Below are 22,350 nucleotides of genomic sequence, written 5' to 3' on the forward strand. Positions count from 1 at the left end.
TGGCGCGGCCGGAGCGCGGGTGCAGGGGGACTGGCTGGGAAGGGGAGGGCGCGGCCAGGGCTACAGCAGGGGCACTGCCACGCGGCCCCTCCCACTGCGCCGCCGCCTGCCGCAAGGGCTCCGCTCCGGTCGGCGGGGAGGGAAGGAAGAGGACTGCCCTGCAGGGCGCTCCAGTCCTCCGCGCCACCGCCCCCTACAGGGCAGCCGGAGCGGAACAAAAAAAAAAAAAGCGGCCGTGCCGCCTTAGGATTGGGCAGAATGCCGCCTCGAACAATCTACCACCCCAAGCACCAGCTTGTTCAGCTGGTGCCTGGAGCCGGCCCTGCCTGTACTAGTCCTTGAAGTGGCTCAGACACTGGGAGATAACTAAGGGTCCAGCCCTTCCTTGCCCCTCCTGTCCTACATCTCAGTCACCCACGCAGGGAGAGGTGGTAAGCAGGTACACAATGCCCTTCTTCTCCTTTGCTCCAAGAGCCAAGTAGCCAACCCAGGTGTAAGATAATTTCTTCCTCCCCCTTATTCCCCTGCATAAGCATTTGGTCCAAGTCCCCATCTAACTCAGTGTTAACATCGCAAAGAACTGCTATGATACAAACCTGGTGGGACGAACTCAACCAAAAAGAATAAAAATGGTTAGCTTGCAATGATAACCGAATTCACCATCAGAACTTTGACTGTCTAAGAAAGGCAAGATCAAAAAATGGCAGCACACGCATTTTTGTATGGGTGGTATTTTGTGGTCACTAAAATAAACCAAAACACTAAATGCTTTGTGTGCTATAGGGGTTTCTTTAGGGACGTATTTTGTTGCTGCAGATGAGCTCAAAAGAGAGCTGGAATGTAAATAGAAAGGAAACAGACTGCCAATGGGATGTGAAGATTTCTCTCTCTCTCACAGTATCCAGACTGTGAAAAAGAATGATGAAATACATCTTGATCTAGTTCAAGAATTGTAATTGCTCTAAATGAAATGAAGGAGTCTGGTTTTTATTTGTGCTGTACTATGGTATCCACAGTGTTTTCTTCGGTAGAGAAAGCATGAATAATATATTTCTGGCTCGCACTGCTAACCTAAGAGGCATTTCTTATCATCCAGAAATTTGGGGCCAGGCACAGATATAAATGTAAATAGCTATTTCTTTGCTGTGTAAATCCATAATGGAGTATGCAAAGATTTATAAAAATGGAAGGTAAAACTAATTCCTGACATTTCCTGACTCTCTCGTAGCTGAGTGCATCCATTATTATTTTCCCCCCAGGAATCTAAAGTCTGTTTAAAAAAAAAAAATCTTGGTTTTATCATTTGTAAAGACATATTATCATCAGCAATGTTTAACTACAACAAAGTATGGGGTGTTTTTTTTTTAATAAGATAAATGCTTAACTGGCAGATGGACTTTCTGATCATAGTCAGTTGTTCCCAGGAAGCTTCCCTAAGAACTCTAAGCCAGCGTGCATTTCCCAGGGACACACCTGTGGAGGAACAGAACAGGGGGGCCTCCTTTCCGATAGCCAAAGTTCTGGGCCTACAGGCCCCAAAACACCTCCAACAAAAGGCTGTCATGATGGTGACCTTTGTGCAGAGTAGAGAAGGCCTAAAAACCTGAACAATACTGCTCAAATCAATTCTCTGCCAAAACCCAGACAAAAGTAGTCACAGAGGAGGGAAAGAGAGGAAGGAAAGAAACACAGAATATATTAACCGCAAGTTTATGAAATACATTAAGAAATTGCTTTTGCAAAGAGCTAATCACTCTTGCAGTTGTAGCTATCTGCAAATTCTCCAATTCCAACTATACCTATAATAGTTCCCCTTTAAGCATCTCCTGAAAAGCCCCCCCCTTAGCCTGTCGCCAAAATCCCCCGGAAAATGACATGTACCAAGTCTTAAGAAATGTACCCAAACTAGGGCCAAGCACCAACTCTGTGGAAACCACCAAGCATCCCTCTACACCCACCTCTCGGAAGTTGAGAAAGTAGGCGAGGGGAGGAGGGAGGACTGACCCCAACCCCAACTTCTTAGCTCGTGATCAGCTCGTGCTCACCCCATCCCCGGCTTGTGATTTGCCCCTGAGCTCGTGTTCACCCCATGCCTAGCCTGTGATTCGTCCCCAATTTCTTAACTCATGACGTATTGTTTGTACCTTGCTTGTGGTTTAATGAAATAAAAGCCCGCCTGCGTGTGGGGCTCGGGGTGTTGGTCTTCGGACCTCACCCCAGTGCGCACTGGTTTGTATGTCAATAAACTGGCCTCAGGCTCTGAGTCTGTGAACTAAAATCACTGCGTGGGTGATTCTTTCCACGACACACCCACAGAGGAGGTGCTACGGGGAAAACATTAACAACTGTGCACAACATGTGACAAAATCAGATCAAATCCGTCCTCTCCTCTCCCTGTTCACTTTTGGGTTCTGCAGGCGGGCAGACCAGAAGGGCGATGATGCTTGCCAAAAGAATAAAAGAAATACGAGCCAAGTTTGAAATGTTTGAAGTCAGTTCTATAGGTTTCGCCTGTGCATCTCTCTCAGGAGGCTGGAACGTCAAGGATCAATTGCTTATGCTGAGTATACCAACGTCATTGGTCCGCAGGGTTGCCACTGTTTGAAGTTGAAGCCCCACCTTTGCATGGATCACCGAAACCTGATTGGATAATACTGCAAGAGCAGTTTCTTGTCTCCAACAAATCTCAATCAATAGATTTGTTTCAAACAATGGACAGGTTGGTTAGTAGTGGCAATGTCGCCTTATTAGCTCATTTGAGTTCCTCTCCCTGAGAAGATTCAGATTAACCTGTCTATGTCCTTGGAGGTAGGGCAATAACTTTGGAGGGACATCAGCTCTATTTGAGTTTTGGCCAGTAGTATTCTCTGGGTTTCTCGAGGTTTTGGGGAAACTTTGGGCCACCGCGTGTGCTCCAGATTTACATTCAGCCTGAGGAAGGCAAGGGAGAAGGGGCTGGCCCAGAGTTAATGCAGATTGGCAACACCACCCATTAGGAGGGCAAGCTGCTGGCTCTACCTATGCTCATGAAACTCGACTGACACTCTAACCGGCCCTTTAGAGGAAAAGACTATCTCTGCCCAGACAATTTTCCTCAGTATTCTCTCAGATCCTCTTGACCCTTTGTCAGGCAAGGTATGGAGTTGGGTAAATAGACTGCATGACTAGGGAGGGCTGATGACCTTCTAGTAATGGATGAAAAAGTCAAGTATCCATGCTAATATAATTAGAGCTATTTGTTGCCTACGATAATCAAATCATAAGATGCCGCTGACCTGTCTGTAGATATTGGGAGAATTGGCCAGGGCTGCTCACAAATGGACTCATTCCTATTTCTTGTCAAGACCCAAAGTCTTGTGCTTAGCAATTGTTGTTCTTCCTAGAGACAACTCTCATCTTGTCCTCTCTCATTCAATGCCTATGCGAGGCTGTTAGCAGCATTAGTCTGGAGGTATGGGGTTGGGGCATCTTCCAGATATGGATGACACTCAACGTTATTCAAAGGCATATACACCCTGAGTTGTGTCTGAACACAGTGTCAACCTCCTACATGTACACATACTGCTCACTTCCTAGAGGAGATTTTGTTTAAAATATAATCCTCACCATGGATCTCTTTACTTCTTCTTCCCCCTATCCCAAGCGTCTGTCATCTTTATCTGTCCGAGGCACTAAAGTCCACCTGCTTACCACCTTCTTTGATACAATCCATCTATTGCTTCCTCTATTTTCCTACCACCCTCTCCTGCTGTGCTATCTTTACCACGTTCCTTTTCATCCTTCCTAGGTCTTCAAACCAGCAAAGTCATGGTTCCTGGAATTTGTGAGCCACATCACTGTGACGCGTTGGATCACAGAAACCCCTTGGGAGCTGCCAACTGATGTGCTGAGATTACTTCTAACCCGTTTTCCCTGCCAGCTTGGGACTCCAGAACCTTGCCTGTTTGAGCCAGACACACTAGCCTGCTACAAACCCAGACCCAGGTCTGGGCAACGTCGCCCAAAAGCTGCAGGCTTAACTGAAAACAGCTTAAGAAGTGTTCCTTTCTCCAACACCCAGATGCCCAGTTCCCAATGGGGTCCAAACCTCAAATAAATCCGTTTTACCCTGTATAAAGCTTATACAGGGTAAACTCATAAATTGTTCGCCCTCTATAACACTGATAGGGACATATGCACAGCTGCCCCCCTCCAGGTATTAATACATACTCTGGGTTAATTAATAAGTAAAAAGTGATTTTATTAATACAAAAAGTAGGATTTAAGCGGTTCCAAGTAGTAACAGACAGAACAAAGTGAATTACCAAGCAAAATAAAATAAAATAAAATAAAATAAAATAAAACACACAAGTCTAAACCTAATACAGTAAGAAAACTGATTACAGATAAAATCTCACCCTCAGATGTTTCAATAAGCTTCTATCACAGACTGGACACCTTCCTAGTCTGGGCACAATCCTTTCCCCTGGTACAGCCCTTGTTCCAGCTCAGGTGGTAGCTAGGGGATTTCTCATGATTGCAGCCCCCTTTGTTCTGTTCCACCCCCTTATATAGCTTTGTACAAGGTGGGAATCCTTTGTCCCTCTCTGGGTTCCCACCCCTCCTTCTAAATGGAAAAGCACCAGGTTAAAGATGGATTCCAGTTCAGGTGACATGATCACATGCCACTGCAAGACTCCAAGCCTTCATTCCTCCCAGCCTGACTCACAGGAAGACCTACAAGTAAACAGAGCCATCCACAGTCAATTGTTCTGGTTGATGGGAGCCATCAAGATTCCAAACCACCATTAATGGCCCACACTTTGCATAACTACAATAGGCCTTCAGAGTTATATTTTATATTTCTAGTTTCAAATACAGGAGTGATACATTTATACAAATAGGATGACCACACTCAGTAGATTATAAGCTTTGTAATGATAAGAGACCTTTTGCATGCAGCATATTCCAGTTACATTATATTCACACTCATGAGCATATTTTCATAAAATCATATGGAGTGCAACATCATAATCACCCACTTTGATGTCCATCCTAATGCTGTCATTTTGAAATGTGTTCCTTTGCGGAACGCTTTATTGTTGAAAGACGTCTCACATCAAATGCCTGTAGGTGCTGTAGGCTCCCCAACACCTGAAAAGAGACCCCGCATCTCTTTACATTAGATGCATATGATCAGAGAACGGAATAGGAACAGAATGCCTCGGGGGGACAATCAAAAGAAGTGAACATTACTCCAGTGAGATATCTAGAATACCACAGCATTTCTGTCCCCCGTAGGGCAGAAAATAGCTGCAGTGTCTCATAGTCTATGTTGTGGTCATGGTTGGCAAATGACCACTTTAAAGGTGACCACTTGGCAACAGCAGGTTCTGGGGGACCAGTCTTTTTTATGGAAAACAAGGGCTCATCAAGAGGTTGAGATTGGAGTTTCTCTGATGAAAATGCAGGATGGAAAAGTGTTTTTGCAGGTAAGAATGTTAGGCGTAAATCTACTTCTTTGTAACCATAGTAACTGATCTGCAACACTGACTTCATGAGCAGAGAAACTCCTGAGTCTAGCCAAAGAAAACTGAGGTAAGACCCTTTAAAACCTGTTAGAAGAAATTCTAGACAGCACAGAAGATGAGACATGGAGATTGTATCCAAAATTGTGTGGCTAGACTGATCTTTTTTAATGCTAAAAACAATATCCAGTTTAACGAAAAACTGCTGCAACTTATCCAATACCTGCTGGGTGGAATCCGGGCAACATTACCAACCGCAATATAATGAAAAGGTATCATGAAGAAAAAACAAGACAGAACATCTAGCACAGCAGGCCTGACTCCGATCCATTTACATTGGTGTAACTTCACTGTCTTCAGTGCAGAGTGCAGTTACTCCTGATCCACAGAGGTGTAAATAAGAGAAGAATCGGCTCCTGTATGTAGAACTGAAAACTCTGTCAAAAAGTAACAGAAGCAAGGATTGAGATTTTCAAAGCCGCCGGGGGTATTTTAATGGCAATGGGGCAACCAAATCTCCTTGGCTGCTTTAAGAGTCTCAGTTAATGGCTCGTTTTCCTTTTGCTGGCTTATATCGGTGTAAATCCGTTGGCTTCAGTGGGAGTTACTGAAGATTGACACCCGTGTTAGATTGTGGAGAATCAGGCCCAATATTAACAGACGAGGTTTAAATGAGAGCTGGTTGGAAAATGGAGTTGTTCGCCACAGGAAAAATGTCAGCTTTTCTTCTAAACACCAAAACTCAAGAATTTTCAGCCAAACACATTTCAATATTTTTCATGAAAACTCGAAATTGTAAACTGACAAACAGTTTAGATGGAAAATTTTCAGCCATCCCTAGTTTCAAACACGCAAAATTAGCAAGATCCACCTCCACATGCATGTGTGTCAGTAACTAAACTGCGTTCTCAAGAAGATTAGTTACCTAGGTTATTGTATTTTTGTAGTCAACAGAGGACGTGCTAGATGGGATGTAACACACAGTTGAGCTCCCTTCTGCCTTTGCATAGGTTCGATGCTTGAGTTTCAACAGAGTGTCTCTAGTTTTACACCAGCAAAACTTACATAGATAAAGGTCTCAGTGTACAGAGATGGGAGTTTTGTCTTTTGAAGACTGCAATGCTGGGCCCTTGGTTTTCTACTTTTCCCAATTTTATTTTTTTTATAACATAAGAAGATTGCAGCACCATCCTGCCTTGCTTTAGGACTTAACCATACAATTGTATCTGCAGGTATGGACCTTTAACCTTGCAGACCATTGGGGACAAAATCTGTCCCTGGCTATCCACCTGTAGGAGAATGCTCTTACACAGTTGCTTTGTTATTCCAAAGAACAACTAAAGACAAAATCCTTAGCACATAAGGTAAGTCAATAAAACAATTAAACACCCGCAGCTGGCTCGTGGCAGTTGACTCGGGCTCACAGGGCTCGAGCTATGGAGCTGTTGACCTGCAGTGTAGACATTTGGCCTTGGGCTGGAGCCCAGGCTCTGGGATCCCATGAGGGAAAGGGGTCCCAAAGCCCAGGCTCCAGCCTGAGCCCAAACAGCTACACAGTAATTTTTAGCACCGCAAGCGCAAGTCAGCTGACCTGGCCCCGCCGCAGGTCTTTTATTCCAGTGTAGACATACCCATACAGACCTAATATATGGCCCTAGCCTGGTCCCAATCATCACGAGAAATGTGGCAGTAGAAAGGTAATCCATTGGGACTATTCATAAAAGGCAATTTAGAAAAAAAATAGCATTAATGCTTCATTAAGCAGTAAAGTGTATAAATCAAACCTATTAGGGAGAAGTGTAAAATGGGCAATTTAACACACATGTGCAAACTGTAAAAAAATGTGCTCTGGCTTGGCTGCCTCCCCAGTCAAAGAAATGGGCAGGATCCAGCCAGCCCCCCAAAAGACTGGCAAAAATTTTAATCAGGGAGACCGACTTGGAAACTGATGCAATTTGGTTACATTTTACTACTAGTGCTGGGAAAAAAAACCTCACATTGCAAATGATCTCTTGGAAAATCCTGTGTGAGACACATTGCCAGCCCCATGCATTCACAAATCATGAGTCAGCCTCCCCAGAATCATAAGATTAAAATAATGAATGTGGGGTTCTTTTTATTGGTGTTCTGATGTTTGAGCTTTTAAGGGTCACATTTTCAAGCTTTCCTCCACACCCCTGAAGGCTCAAAAATTACTTTTTTTTTTTTTTAACATGAAAGCTGAGATTCTCACGTAATCCCTAGACTCCAGGATCTGGAGGTTATGAAAAGCCTAAAATATTGGAAAGCTCATGGTAAAAATCCACAAGACTTGGCCACACTGATGAAACTTGCAAGACCAGCTCTGTGTGACATGAACACTAACCCACGCTCATCCCATGAAGTATGAGCCTCTGCTTCTGTAATTAGTCTTAAAAATCAAACTATATTCAGGGCCCTGATGTCAGGAAGCCAGAAGAGGCGGCATGGGCTTCTGTATTTTCACCTCACCCGTAAGACAACACCAGAGTTGCAGCAGGGTCTGCAATGGAGGGACTTTTTCTAAATTCAGGGTGGACCCAGCATGAGGAAGAATCTTCCTACAAGTCAAGTGGCAGACAAAGCAATACACCGAGTGGCCAGGCTGTCCTTAAAGCATGGATATTATTACACTAAACATAGAGGGCAAGTCTGAGATGTCCCTGCCAATGCTATTTCCTAGCGGGAATCGCAAGTGTGTGAAGCCCTTTCCTCTGAATTTCACACCTGCTGCCTGGATTTTCCTGGGGTGGGAGATCCCTGGTGCTGTAGAGCGGACCAGCCAGCTCTGTGCTTGGTTTGAGGGTCATGCCAGGGAGTGCTAGCAGGGGAGTGGCTGGGGTCACAACATGTTGCAATTTGGGGCTCCCAGGCTTCTGCAATGGCCCCTTGGAAGCACGTGCAAGTCTCTGTAAGTTAGACCAGCCTGAGGCCACTAACTTACTCCCCGGGGCAAGCTGGCCCTCTGGGTGAGCCCAAAGATAGCATAACACACCTCCCCTTTCTGGCCCTGCACCACGCCCTGCTCAGCCAGAGCCCAGGCTTTGCATGAAAGGTGGATCTCTCCGCCTCTCCCATGCTCTGAGAAGACCTGTTTTTTGCCCTTGTTACACTAGGATTGGAAATCGTTTTCTCAATAGTTGTCAAAGAGTCTGAAGCAAGGTGGCCACCACAACAGCTCTAGCCTATACCTAGATGTAGCAATGAAATTCCTTTGCCTCAGTGCCCACCCACTGTCCTTTGGCCTACTCCAGCCACAGGAGAGTCCTGGCCCTCCAACCAGACCGCTGCTTCCCGGGCCACAGAATCCTTTACCAAAACCCAACAGAAGCATCAAAACAGCCAAACCTTCAGCTGGCAGGCACCTCAGAACAGACAAGCCCCTGCCGCTCTAGATTGGGCTCCTCTCTAACCACAGGCTTCTGTGCTGCAATCAACCCTACAGCTCAGGGGCTGGCACACTCCTCTCTTTGCTAAGGGATTCAGGCAGGCTACAGCGCCTCAGACCCCATCTCCAGTCAGGCTTCCAGCTCACCCCAGGAGAAGGAAACCAGCCAGCCCACCCACCTGCTTCCAAGCTACTGCCCAGAGAGTGCAAACACCAAACTTCCCCCCCCTTTGAGGTCTTCTCCTTTTAACAGCTCTTTATTTGGGGTGGGAGAAAAAGAAATGCACTAGCTCTCCCCCCAGCTGTGCTTTATCTCTAATTAGGTCTGGCCCAAGCCACTGGGTTACCTCTCAGGCCCATAATAACTCATTAACAACCTGGGGGGAGGGGGGTAAACACCCCATCACACAATCACAGCCTAGCACATCTGTAGCCAGAACATGTTCTTGATGAAAGGAACAGAGGGTCCTGTGGCACCTTTAAGACTAACAAAAGTATTGGGAGCATAAGCTTTCGTGGGTCAGAATCTCACTTCTTCAGATGACTTGCATCTGAAGAAGTGAGGTTCTGACCCACGAAAGCTTATGCTCCCAATACTTCTGTTAGTCTTAAAGGTGCCACAGGACCCTCTGTTGCTTTTTACAGATTCAGACTAATACGGCTACCCCTCTGATACTTGATGTTCTTGATGATACATTGAAGTTAGGAAACCAGAAAAAGTCCTTGTGATTGTTAATTGCCTTGACAGTAGTTGGTGAATGGGGCTGAAGGAAGAAATTAGAATGAGTGTTTTGATTAGCTGGTAACTGTGCCATATATAATTGGTACCCCTATAACATCCTTACCAAAAATGAAAGAGAGCCTAAGATGGTATCTGGTCTTTGTCAGAGCAAGACAGTCTTGGCAGGATCTCAGAGAAAAAGAGATTGTATAAAATCTGTTTTACTGTAAAGTGATGCTAGGTTGGAGCAATATTCAGTACAAAATTTAACACAGGGAGGAGTTAATTCTTTTCCATTAGGCCTTGGAAAGCCTTATCCATGTTCTAGCCCCATATCCTGACCATGTTCAAAAACAATCAGAGCAATACTTACTAGAGGACTGTATGCCATCTCCTTGTTTCACCATCACAGGAGAAAATACTATTTTATCTTTATACAGCCCTGTAGCGGGGTGGTTACCCGCTCCTGCCCTGAAGGGTTTAAAACAGCCCTGTAGCAGGGCTGTGGAAGGGCAAAACGCCTGGGCTGATTGGGAGGAAGCAGGCTCAGGTGGGGCCACGCCCCAATCAGGCCCAGCTGGCCCTATAAAGGCTGGGAGCCAGGAGCAAGGACTTAGTCTCTCTCGGTGTTCAGAAAGAGAAGGGCCTGGCTGCAGGGAGCTCAACTAAGTGCCTAGAGTGGAGCAGGGCTGGGGAAAGGCCAAGGGAGCCAGGGAGCTCCGGCCTAGGAAAGCCCCAGGCTGCAGGCCTGGTAAGGCCTATTAGGTACTGGGTTTCAGGGGGCAGCCCATGGGTAGGCAGAGGCAGCAGGTCCGAACCCCTTTGCCTGTGATGAGTGGCTGATACTGCAGTCTGCCCTAGTGAACGGGGGCTAGATGGAGACTGGGCAGTAGCTAAGACTGAGGCGAAGTGGGGATAGTGGGTGGGGGTTCTCCTGGGAGGGGGAGACCCATAACTATGGGAGTACTGCCAGGGGGCAGCACCCCAGGTAAAAGGGCACTGGGGTCTGGGAGGGACACGGGGGGCCAGAGGACAGGTGGACCACAGGCCTGCAGAGGGCGCTCCAGGATGCTGGAAGAGCTAATTCCTGGAAGTCACCAGCAGGAGGCGCCGCAGGGGTGAGTCTGCTCCTCTACAAGCCCCTTTCACCCCAAAGGCATTCCAAGCCCCAGGCCACTGAACTGCGCCTACTTCTGGGGTGAATGGCAGTTCCCCAGCTGCAGAGCGCGTGCTACCCAGCAGAGGAAATATTGGATCAGGGTCACTGGGTTCAACTTCACACTCATGTGAAAAGTGCTAGGGAGAGATTTAGGGTAGGTCTTCATGTCAGAATACTGACTACTGTGTGCTGGCTAGCATATAGACATAGTCTGTCAAAAATAATATAGCAGCTATATAGCTTAAATTGGCCAATGAATTTTATATCACCCTGCTCACTTATGCTAAGTATCCCATCACCCCTTGCATTCATTGAAGTAAGTTTTGGCTTGAGCAAACAGGGAAGCTGTTTTACCATAGCAACAGAAAGGGAATTACTCTCACAGGCCTGTACTGAAATGCCCCAAAGGAAGAGGGCAAGCCACATGATTGTCCTACCCTAGTACAAACCTAGGAGGTGCCTTCACGCCCTCTGGTGCCTGAAATGCATGTGTTCAGAACAAAGAGATAAGGGGTACACCATGACACCAGAAAAACAAGGCAAAGAGCTGACTGGTTCAGTCTAGTTTCACTTGTAAACAGGCAGGGTGTAAAAAGGAGGCATTAGGGGTGTAACTCGGGGAGCACACTTCTGCCTAAGGTGGATGTAACAACGCTTCACGCGTTGGCTTCCCAGAGACTGATCTAGCATGGAACCTTTTTCCTATACTATATTGTTATTGGCTTAGAGCAATCAACCTGACTGATACTTGTTATTCGGTCTCTTGAATATATTTCATAAAGAACCAAAGTTTGGTCAAGCAATTGACTATCCAATTTATCAATATGCATTAACTCGGTTGATCAGCACCCGGGTTAGCCTAGCCCAGGTGTGAGCGGCCAGACAGCAAAGCCTGACTCGTGTTATTGTGTCCTCCTCACTGGTGCTGCATTCCCCCGTGCACGTCACTAGGCCTTCTGGGGGTAGACCCTCTAGTTCTCTGTGCTGTGGTAAGAAGAGCTATGAGTCCTTCCCAGTGAATTGTTGGAAAATGTGTCTGTCCTTCTGGGCACACGGGGGTAATTGTGGGAAGGCATTAGAGGACTATTGGAATTAATGAGATTTTACCTGTTTCCTCACTGATTATTGGCCGGAGTGAACGCAGAACCCACACTCTAGCCTATACAGCCCGGCCAGCTAGCCTGGGTTGAAAGCACCCCTGCACTCAGGTGAGAGGGTTTGTGTGTGGAGAGGAGGGTAGTTAGGGGAAAAACCCAAGGAAGAGCCCGCGCTAATTCTGCAGTGAAGACGTACCCTATGGAACTTGCTTTCTGTTCCCATATGAGTCAACGCAAAACTTCCATAGATTTCAGTGGTGCTGAATCAGTCCCATAATATCAGATACGATTTCAGCTCTTATCTCCAAGACCTACATACAGTTGATTCATTGAGAATTTGTATTTCTTGCTTCTCTAAGACTCTCAAAGTTTCGCATCCCATCGGCTGCTTATTCCAGCCACACCCACCATTGTTGACAACATAGCAACGGCACTGATGACTCTTTGGCAGTAGGTAGAAAGTCTCCTCTGTTTCTGAGATTAGTCATTTACATTTCATCAGGCGTCTGTTTCACTGTCAAGGCATTTTTTTCGGTTAACAAAATTAATTTTTCTTTGGCTAAGGAGAAATGGTGGCGGAGGGATTTTGGAATATGTTTTAATTACTAAAGTTTTCAACGTTCAGTAGTGGAGCCTTTTTCAATGTAAACTCATCCAGGCCTGTCAGAAATTAGGTTCACAAAGGACCCCATTGCTCTCAGGCTGGTCAACAAAAGCCAGATTCAAAAAATGGACACAAATAACAGCTGAAAACTCCCCAGGCATTAAAAATGGCAGGACAAGAGCAAATGCCAGAGGGGATGTTTAGGGGCAGGAGCATCAGGTTGGGAACACCAAGGTTCATTAGAATCTCAGGGGCAAACACTGGCTGAGTGGGTCAGCTCAGCTCTTCATCTTCCCCAGGCAGATGAAGTGAGCACCAGGTGGTTTTCTCTGTGTGAGGGTTTCTTTCAGACACAGGTTTACAAACAGAGAAACTGAATGGCTTTTGGGACTCTGATGTCAAAAATTCCATTGACTTCAATGATGCAAGATGAGCACCTAAAGAGCAGACGACACTTTTGTAAGAGAAGGGGCATGACCTAGTACCCTAGGCCAACAAATGTTCCCTCCCTACACTGTCGAGCCATTTGGGTCTTCTCTGCAAACCAGGGGTAGCTGCATTTCAGTGGTGGTATACTCTGTGAATATAGCACAGGAATCTTTCAGGTTCATAGGTCCCATATAAATGTTTAGTTTTAGTGAGATTCTGGTGACAAATCTGCGGCGAAAAACAGAAAATGATTTGGAGGAAAGATTTACAAACTAGATGGCAAAGTCAGTGGAATTCGTCATATATTGGAGGAAAAGCTGTTCAGAAATGTACGCAGATGTTGAGCAGAGCATTTAAGGCAAAAAAGAAAAATCGGAGACTGTTCAAACTGGATTAAATTACTAAAACAAATCTTGTGAAAGGTTGTCAAGGAGACTGTTAACAATCGGAAGAACCACATCTTATTTTCTTGTCAGAAGTGACATCACAGTCATAAACAAGTGCCCAAATCCCACAAGCTTAGCTTGCAATGATGTCAAACCCAGAAGCCTCAAATATCTCCTGTCCGTACTGGAGTTTTTGTTTAGTACAAACTCTTGATACTCGTTAGCTAAGCATGCAAAAGAAAAATACATTTGGGAAACAACACTGGGAAGAAAAGCTACCATTTTCTCCGAAAGAAAAAGTTCTCCTTCACAAATCTCTCTCCCCATCTTCATTTCCATTCTCTTCTTACTGGAGCTTTGCATCTTCTGTCAGAAGGGACTTTCTTCTGAAGGAACACACAACACTGAAAGGGTTCTGTCCTCTCTAGGTCTATTCCCGCCGTGTCTCTGAGGGCTTCAGAGAGCAGGATTCATAAGAGGAGAACAGACAGGAGAGGAGAAATGTAATGTGTATATCTGTGCTTATGTGACCCTCTTTACTAGAATATCTGAGCATCTCACAATCTTTTAATGCATTTATTCTCACAAAACCCCTCTAAGGTGGAGGGGAAGTGCTATTATCCGCATTGTGCAGATGGGAAACTGAGGCACAGAGACTAAGTGACTTGTCCAAGGTCACACAGGAAGTCTGTAGCAGAGCAGGGAATTGAATCCACATCTTCCAAGTCCCCATCTATCACTCTAGCCACAGCACCATCCTACCTGTGCCTATGAATGGAAAGAAACCGGGTCGTCTCGGTTCACTTTTCAGTGGCTCACGCACCAGGAAGGTAAGATTTGGCCAGTTTTCGGGGCTACCCCTTGGCTAGGTTTTCTAGAATCAGGATGCTATTCGAGCTAGATTTTTCTTAAGGAAGGTTAATGTTTGAGCCTTTGCCTCTCAAATTGTGTCTTGTTATTGATAGTAGCTGGTCTTTGCTCTGCAGCAGTTGTCACAGGTTACGACATTGGCTCTATCCTAGACCTCACCACTAGTCTCTAGACAGTGCTATAGAGTAGTTTTGTTTGATGTTATTGAAAATGTGGCCTGGTGCAATGATTTGAGGTTACTGTGTCGGTGATAATAGCTCTATATTATTAACTTAAGCTAAACCGGTGTGGCCGCAGCACCTTAAAGGTTTGTTTAGCTGGAGCAGGGCAGAACTGGAGAGCATTCCCTGCGTAATCCGAGCGTGACGGAAATGTGGAATGAACCGAAAGGTTATGGAAGGGAGCTACAGTGTAGCAGCCTATATCAGGCTTCTCAGCTGAGTACCTCTTCCCTGGGTATTTCATCCGCACAGAGGGGACATCAACAGCTTCTGTGGCCCCTCTCTGCCTGCCCTGGCCCTGGGAAGGGCTCTGCGGGGGTAGGAAGATGTGTGGGTGGAAGGAGAGGAAATGGGCAGCACTAGAGAAATACACGGTGGTCCTCCCTGTAGTGGTAAAACCATGAAGGGGTTAATGTAGCCCTTTTTGGACAGCTCTTCCCACAGCGGGGTACCCCTCTGAGGGGTGCCGTGGTAGCAGTGCGGCGGGGAGATGCTGTGTGGCTCCAAGGAGAAGGGGAAGAGTAGGGGTCTAGGAGCCAGGGCACAGCCTAGCTCAGGCCTCCAGAGGATCTAGTGTCTGCTCTAGCCTGGGGCTGCGTTCAACCCTACCATAGCTCATGCTCTGTCTGCCAGGGCATCTATTGGCCTTGCAGCAGGCAGGCGATAGCCAGTAGGGAGGGATGCCCTCCTGCCCCTGAACCATCTCCTATGCCGGGAGGATAGTCGGCTTCTAGCAGACACATCAGGGTTGTGAGTTCAATCCTTGAGGGGGCCATTTAGGGAACTGGGGTAAAAATCTGTCTGGGGATTGGTCCTGCTTTGAGCAGGGGGTTGGACTAGATGACCTCCTGAGGTCCCTTCCAACCCTGATAGTCTATGATTCTATGAACCTCTGAGAATGACTTGTAGAGGGGAACCTGGTGGAGTTTTCTTCCCCCCAGAACCCCCACTGGGCACTTCTCCCTGGGAAAGGGATTCCCCCCAAGTTTGCCGTTGAAGCAGATGCAGGATTCAGGGGCTGGAGGATTCTGGACACTGACAAATTAAAAGGAGCTAAGGAAACCCTTATGAAGATGAGAATTGGAACAACGTGAGCAGGGCTAGATCCCACTTCGCTCCAGAGAATCAAGGTCGATCCTTTCAGAGATGTGGAGACGAGGACTGTGCATGTGGCAGGCGGGGAGTTCACACGTGCACAAAGCCTGGTGCATTCCGAGGTCAAACATCCTGGTCTGGGACTCGAAACTCAACGGACTATTTTTCACTTCTGGGTCCTACCCAATCACTAAAGCCCAGTTCTGAGATGCAGCAGCCCTTGTAACAAAGTGTACGTGTAGGCACTGCTACTCAATCCTAAACTTGGGAGAAAGCTTAGAGAGCAGTGACAGCGAATCCCACAACAATAACGATAATGACATATAGAGATTATATGACTACAATTTATCACCTTGCAGTAAACCCAGCCATTACCTCCTACAAGTGAAATAAAATGCTGAAAGTATTAAAACACCCAAGATCTTGCCAGCAAAGAGCTAAACAAACTCCTAAACTACTAAAAGCCATTGTCCATCATGTGGCATTAGGGAACAAAGTGAGTTTTCTTTGTGGATGCCGACATGGGTGTAGATCGAAAACAGGGTAATAAGAAGCATAAATGTAAAATCTCTAATTACAAATTCATGTTCTGTAACGTTCATGGTTACCCACAAGATCTTTAGGAAGCAGCCGCACGTCATTAACTGTCAGAGCAACTTCTAGTTACAGCTCATTGGCCTTCAAAAAGCAGCAAAAGAGAAGTTGCTTTATTTTAAAATGCTGGGCCACGAGAATATCATTCTTGATAATGCAGGGACTACATAGTCATTAAAAAAATACAAATTCTAGCTCTCCAATTAACTGCTACTGTCCTAGCAGAGACAGAGGAAGGACATGTGAGGTATCCCATTGCATTTGGGATCCAAGTTAACACCAATCCAACTACATATCTGTGCCTATCAGGGTTCGAAGGTGAGTTCCCTGTACTACGCAAGCCAAATAATAGACTAGCCCCCCAAGTCTTAACATTAATAATCTTAGTGTGTTTGATCACAACTGGGAACATTCGAGTTAAATGACATGATTCTGACCATGACCTTGTGTGCAGGGTAGACCAAAGGGAATCATGTTCACCATCCTGGCAGGTTAAACTCTGCTGAAAACACTACGGGCGGATACTGCATATGATCTGTCCTAACCACAAAATGGTGGTCAGTATCGTATCAGCTAACAGACCTCATAATTTTATTCAGACCCAATAAGGTTATCCAATGGAGACAAGCCCCTAGCTACTCTGTAGCAAACTTTTCTAATAGCCCCAGCACATTTTCCAGATGAATAATAAACCCTGTGCACACTGGTCAGGAAAATCATGCTGGAAGCTCGCTAGGACAACAATCTTTTAACGTGGTCACAGAGCGCACAGTTCCCATGCCAGTGTGGTCAGGGTCTTCCTGACACATGTGCTGCCCAGCTAGAAATAGGCGTTCTAGCCACCCAGGAAAACAAAAAAATAAAGTTAGACTAAATCTTTCATAGTGAAATAAATCAGCGTGGGGTCTGGGTGGTGCAGTGTTAGTCCACTAGCTAGACATACCAGTCTAGCACACCTAATGTCCTTCCTTCCAACTCCGCTTAGGACACAAGGCAAGATGAGTCAGGGGGCTTCATCCTATTCTCCCATGGACATCTGTGTACATTACAAAATCAGTGCTTAATTTGCTGTGGCTGGCAGGGCATAGTTGCTAGAGAATCCCTGGACTGGAATAACAGGGGTGTTACAGACGAGGATGGAAGTGTATGGACAAAACTGTAGGGATAGCCTTGTGAAATGCCTGGCTCTATTATTTCATTAGTTCCTCACTTACACAAGTCTAGAAGTAGCTACATAACAAAAGCAATAAATAAAGATAACAAGAGAGGTTATCAACAGGTCCAACCACCATACTGGATAAGGTTACTAGATTCCGACTTCTTCCCCACTTACTAACGTTCCAGTGACGCTCTGTGTCAGAATGTGTCATACAGATAAAACCAGCCAGATGCAAACATGCGAGACGGCACTGTGACAACTCTTTGTGTGTTTTCTAAACTCTCTAATCGGGGAAAACCTTCTCGGCTTTCTTCAAATGGGCCTTTAATTTTTGGAATTGAAGTGTTGCCAATTGACACAACTTCTCCATGTCACAGCAAGTTGCATTGTCAGTGATCAACAACATGAACTATTGACGCTGCATATCCAGAGCCAGCTGATATCAGCAGGTACTTAGAGAAGCCATTTCTATTAAGCCCATGTGCAGCACTTTACCCACACTGTTAGTAACCAATAAGGGCCCAATCCCTGTCCCACTGAATTCATTAGGAACAGGATCTGGCCCGATTTGTTGTTTCTAACCGTCTGAGAAGGGGGTGTCACTGTTTGTATGCCCTAAGGCTAGTTCTCCGTAGATCCAGATATGAAGTAATGGTCCCTGATGGATCATCACTGTTCACCAAACTCTGTTTGCCAGTGCACAAGACATTATCCTGCGTGGAGTTCCCTGGAAGGTACGTTCTCAGGAAGAGTGTCAGTCAGCTGAACAGAGAAAGTGGCCTGACTCTTCTGGTCATGTATGTAATAGTTGGACCAACACTATTTATTAACATTCGCTAATCACCATAGTAACTCCATAGTAACATCACACACATGCCACCACTGAAAACCTCTGAACTGACTTAAAGGAACACACACTGATATGGACAATAAGTTCTTCAAGTAGTTTTAACGTCTGTTATACAGAGATGTACTAGGCCAAATCAATCCCAGCGATAACTTCAGTGAAATCAGAGGATATACCCCAGTGGCTGCCGGGGCATTTTCCAAAGTCTTTATAACTAGAGTGTAAATATCCTGAGTTTCCACAAACCAATTATGCCTGAAAACAGTCACTTTAAAAGGTGAAAGAGACAAAGTAGGTCTGATACAGTAGCTGCTTTTTTTAGGTCCTCGCTTTCTTTCTGTTGTAGGAAGGCACCACATGACAGCACTTTACACACTAGATTAACATAAATCATGACACAATATCCAGCTGTGAACATGGGATGGCTTCCTATGTGGATAAAAGGATTATTTCAACATATACATACTTAGATTTGGTTCCACCCTGCAGCTTCACGCTCAGCCTATGTTACTGCTCCACAGCTGTGATGTAAGCTGTGATGACTTACGAGGAGAGGCTGAGGGAACTGGGCTTATTTAGTCTGCAGAAGAGAAGAGTGAGGGGGGATTTGACAGTAGCCTTCAACTACCTGAAAGGGGTGGGGGGGTTTCCAAAGAGGATGGATCTAGACTGTTCTCAGTGGTGGCAGATGACAGAACAAGGAGCAATGGTCTCTTGTTGCAGTGGGGGAGGTCGAGTTGGATATTAGGAAACACTATTTCACTAGGAGGGTGGTGAAGCACTGGAATGGGTTACCTAAGGAGGTGGTGGAATCTCCTTCCTTAGAGGTTTTTAAGGTCAAGCTTGACAAAGCCCTGGCTGGGATGATTTAGTTGGGGATTGGTCCTGCTTTGAGCAGAGGGTTGGACTAGATGACCTCCTGAGGTCCCTTCCAACCCTGATAGTCTATGATGCTATGATTCTTCTAAGGTTGGTCATGTCTTTGTGCATCAAGCATAGAAAACCAAATGTGCCTTCATCCAAAAGATCCAAATGCCATCATTAGTTTCCTGTCCCCACACACCCCACCCCACCTGGGTTGACTGCAAGATAAGACATACAGGAATGCCAGACCTAGGATACCATTGGACCCTTTATAGGGAGTTAAAAATCTTGCTATTTCAATTATTCTTTTTGCTGCCTGTTTGAACAAACATCAGACTGTTTACCACAGATGTCTGTACTTCAAGAGTTCTGTCATCACCAGCAGATGTCACTATGGCATCTGGAGTGTACGTATAACGGAATAGCCAGGTTTAAATTTATTTGTGTGGCCTGCAGGCAAAGATCCAAAAATTTACAGTGCTCCATAAGTGGAGTCTAAAAATATAAAATAAAACCAAGTCTATAACTCGATCTCCTTAAAGAGTTTAAGCTGCAGACTTTAAAGTACACGTAAGCACAGGTTTAAGTATAGTGCCTATTGTCCAAATGTCAGAGCAACTTGATCCACCTCTTTTCAAAGGCAAGTCTGCCGTAGTCTGAAAAAAACAGTAAGAAGTAATATCTCCGAAATGGAGCAAGTAACCACAGAATGCTGTCCAAAGTGAAAACCTCTCAGATCTCACTTAGAGTTGTGTGCAAAGCGGACAACATTTTGTCCACGTGCAAGGCATAGACACATGTTCTCTATTAGGCAAAGAAAGGCAGCGTCCTTGCAGCTTTCCTTAGATTATCAAGTAATTGTGCAATTAGAAAAAATAGATACGCATTCCCTCAGGATGTTTAGAAGTGTTTACAGTATCACAAGAGATCCCAGTGCGGCTCTTAGCATCATATTGCTGTGCGTAATTTAGTTAGCAACAGTAGCAACTTTTTACTAGCTGGTAGAAAGATTTCTTTTTGTTCTAAAGCTCAAAGCAGAGACACGGTCCCCTTTGCTCCTGAGGTAGGCTGTGCATGGAAAGCTGGCTAGTCTAATTGCAGCAAAACTGACTACTGCAGGGACTCGCTTTCTGTAACAACTGAACTTAAACTCACAGGCATGTGGCCAACAATAAGCAGAACTCTCCCCCTCTCCCCTTGTAACTCAATATGGCTTATGCAGCCACACACCGAACCATATGTGAAGGAAGGCTGCAAACTCACATCTTAAAATGAAACAAGCACCTAAAATCTCAGCACCCAGAGGTTATTTAGTCCCTGACACCTTCCCCATGCCCAGCCCCCTTTTGTGCTGCTGAAGACAAGCTGCCGGTACAACCCCAAACTTAGCACAGCCTTAGAGACTTCATTTTTGTTTTAAAGTATTTTCTCCTTAAGGAAAAAAAAAAAAAGATACAAACTAATCCCACATGCAACTGTAACCCAGATGAGGAGCTGAGAGTGCTTTACCGAAAAGAGTTCTCTCGCCTTCATTCCCAGTCATCCCTCAGGAGCCGAGCGAAAGATTTGATCCCTTTCCACTTTCTGGGGGAAAATCCCCTCCTTTACCCCTCCTCGTTTACTGTAGACCTTTCACTAACTGACCAACGGCCTTATTAAACGGTGGCTTTCTCCGGCTCTTTTTCCTTTGATTGCCAACATAAGCAAAAAGCTATTTCCCCCCCCCCTTTTTAAAGCTGCCTGCTGCCGCCGGTGCCTTCAGCCCTGAGAGAAGCTTTCCAGAGTTCAGCAGATGGTAGAGAGGGGAGGGAGCTTACCTGGTAGGAGGCTGAGAGCCCAGGCTACAAAGAGCCCTCTGTAGAAGTCCATGTGAGTGCTAGAGGCTTCTGGTACCCTACCCCTACCATCCGCTTGAGGCACCGAGCCAGAGTGGTAGCCTTACTCTGAAAAAAGCTTCCACTTATCCCCAGCCTTTCCCAGCTCCCTGCCAGAAGCTGCTCATTGGGAAGGAGTGGGAGGGACAAGTTAACTTGTAGGAGGTACAGCACAAGAGGACTGAAGAGAGGACAGGCTTTGCAGAGAGTCCACCCTGACTGCCTGTCCTGCCAGGGCCCCTCTCCCTCAGACTTCACACTCAGATGCCCCAGCTTGGGCAGCATCGAGAGACAGGCAATGGGAGGGCACTTATGCCTTCCGTGGCAAGGAAAGATTATTTCTTCCTATACAGAATAATAATTTCTGATGACAAAATAATGTAGCTGAAGCCGAGATCAGCGCTGGCTCTTGACCCTGCTGGGCGCTGGAGAGTTACCCCAGGGTTCAATCTGAGCCATTGCATTTATCGTCTGCTAAGATCTATTCTAATTATGCTTCCTGGTAGGTAGGAGAGAGAACAGTGCGCTTGGGTGTCAGGGCTTAGCAGGGAATCGTTCCTGAGGGACTGACCTGGCTGTACCTGCAACAGTGCCGGTCTCTATTGAAAACGCCTGCCTGGGGAGTGGTCAGGCTAAGTTTTGTCTCATTGTTATTCAGCACTTTTGCTACAGCTTAAAGTTCGTGCTTGCCTCCCAGCCAGGCACCTAGAACAACATAGCCGGGAAGCTCACAGGGGACCAGGGAGAGATAAAGGCTTCCCAATTGTCCAGTGGCAATGATCATCCCCCTACTCTCCGAGATGAATCCCCCAAGACCTGATTGTCCCCTCAGCTGTGCACAAAGTGCTGCTTCGCTTGGTCACCATCAGCCCAGTAACGACTGCGCGGATCTAACTTATCTACGGCAGTTCGGCGGTGCCTGTCGCACCTGAGCTGCATTCAGCAGCCAAGCACAGCAAAACCCAAAGGCTGCTCTGCTCCCTGACCACCTCCCACAGGGTTGGGGGAACTGGTCGTTCTGGTGTGGAAGCGTCATGATGACTGTGGAGGTGGCTTTATCGAGAAAGACAGCCTCACTCTTTGATCTGAACACCGCTAAACTCAGGGTCAATCTAATCTCCCTTGGCATGGAGTTCCACAGCGGGGGTCCCACCACCCATCACTAGAGAGCCCGTCTTGGCTCTACACGGATGATGTAGCTAGACCTATCTAGGTAACATTCATAGGCAGTCAAGTCTCAACCCAGTAAGGGGCTTTTATAGTAAGACCTAGACTTGGCGTGCCAGATTGTCAGCCAGTGTAAATCAGTGTCGCTCTGATTTATAACAGCTTTGGATCTGGCCTTGCATTCAGATTAGACATGATTACAAGTCAGCGGGGTTTGTGATAAGATCATGTCAGCTCTTCTTGCTGCTGCTGCAGCACGCTTTTCTCCTTTCTGTACAAATAAATAGATAACAAAAAGATCTCATTTATGCGAGATTTGATCCCAGAGGCCTTCTCCTCAAACCTCTTGG

General features: G+C 46.0%; 1 protein-coding gene across 7 annotated transcripts in view; it reads right to left on the bottom strand.

Annotated features, from left to right (window-relative positions):
• ITGA11 (integrin subunit alpha 11) overlaps window positions 1-20,950 on the bottom strand; it is a 156,654-nt gene extending 135,704 nt beyond the window's left edge. For 6 of the 7 annotated variants that reach the window (XM_026648390.2, XM_026648394.2, XM_026648389.2 and 3 more), the window contains exon 1: window positions 20,777-20,950. In XM_026648390.2, coding sequence (XP_026504175.1) covers window positions 20,777-20,828 — 52 coding nt within the window. In that variant the 5' untranslated portion in view covers window positions 20,829-20,950. Of the gene's footprint in view, window positions 1-20,468; window positions 20,667-20,776 lie in introns of those variants that run through there. The other variant, XM_026648391.2, reaches the window with a different exon arrangement.
• Between the last annotated feature and the right edge of the window lie 1,400 nt (window positions 20,951-22,350).

The sequence above is a fragment of the Terrapene carolina genome, unplaced genomic scaffold, assembly GCF_002925995.2.
Source record: "Terrapene carolina triunguis isolate 2854851 unplaced genomic scaffold, T_m_triunguis-2.0 Scaffold67, whole genome shotgun sequence".
NCBI classification, from domain to species: Eukaryota; Metazoa; Chordata; order Testudines; family Emydidae; genus Terrapene; species Terrapene triunguis.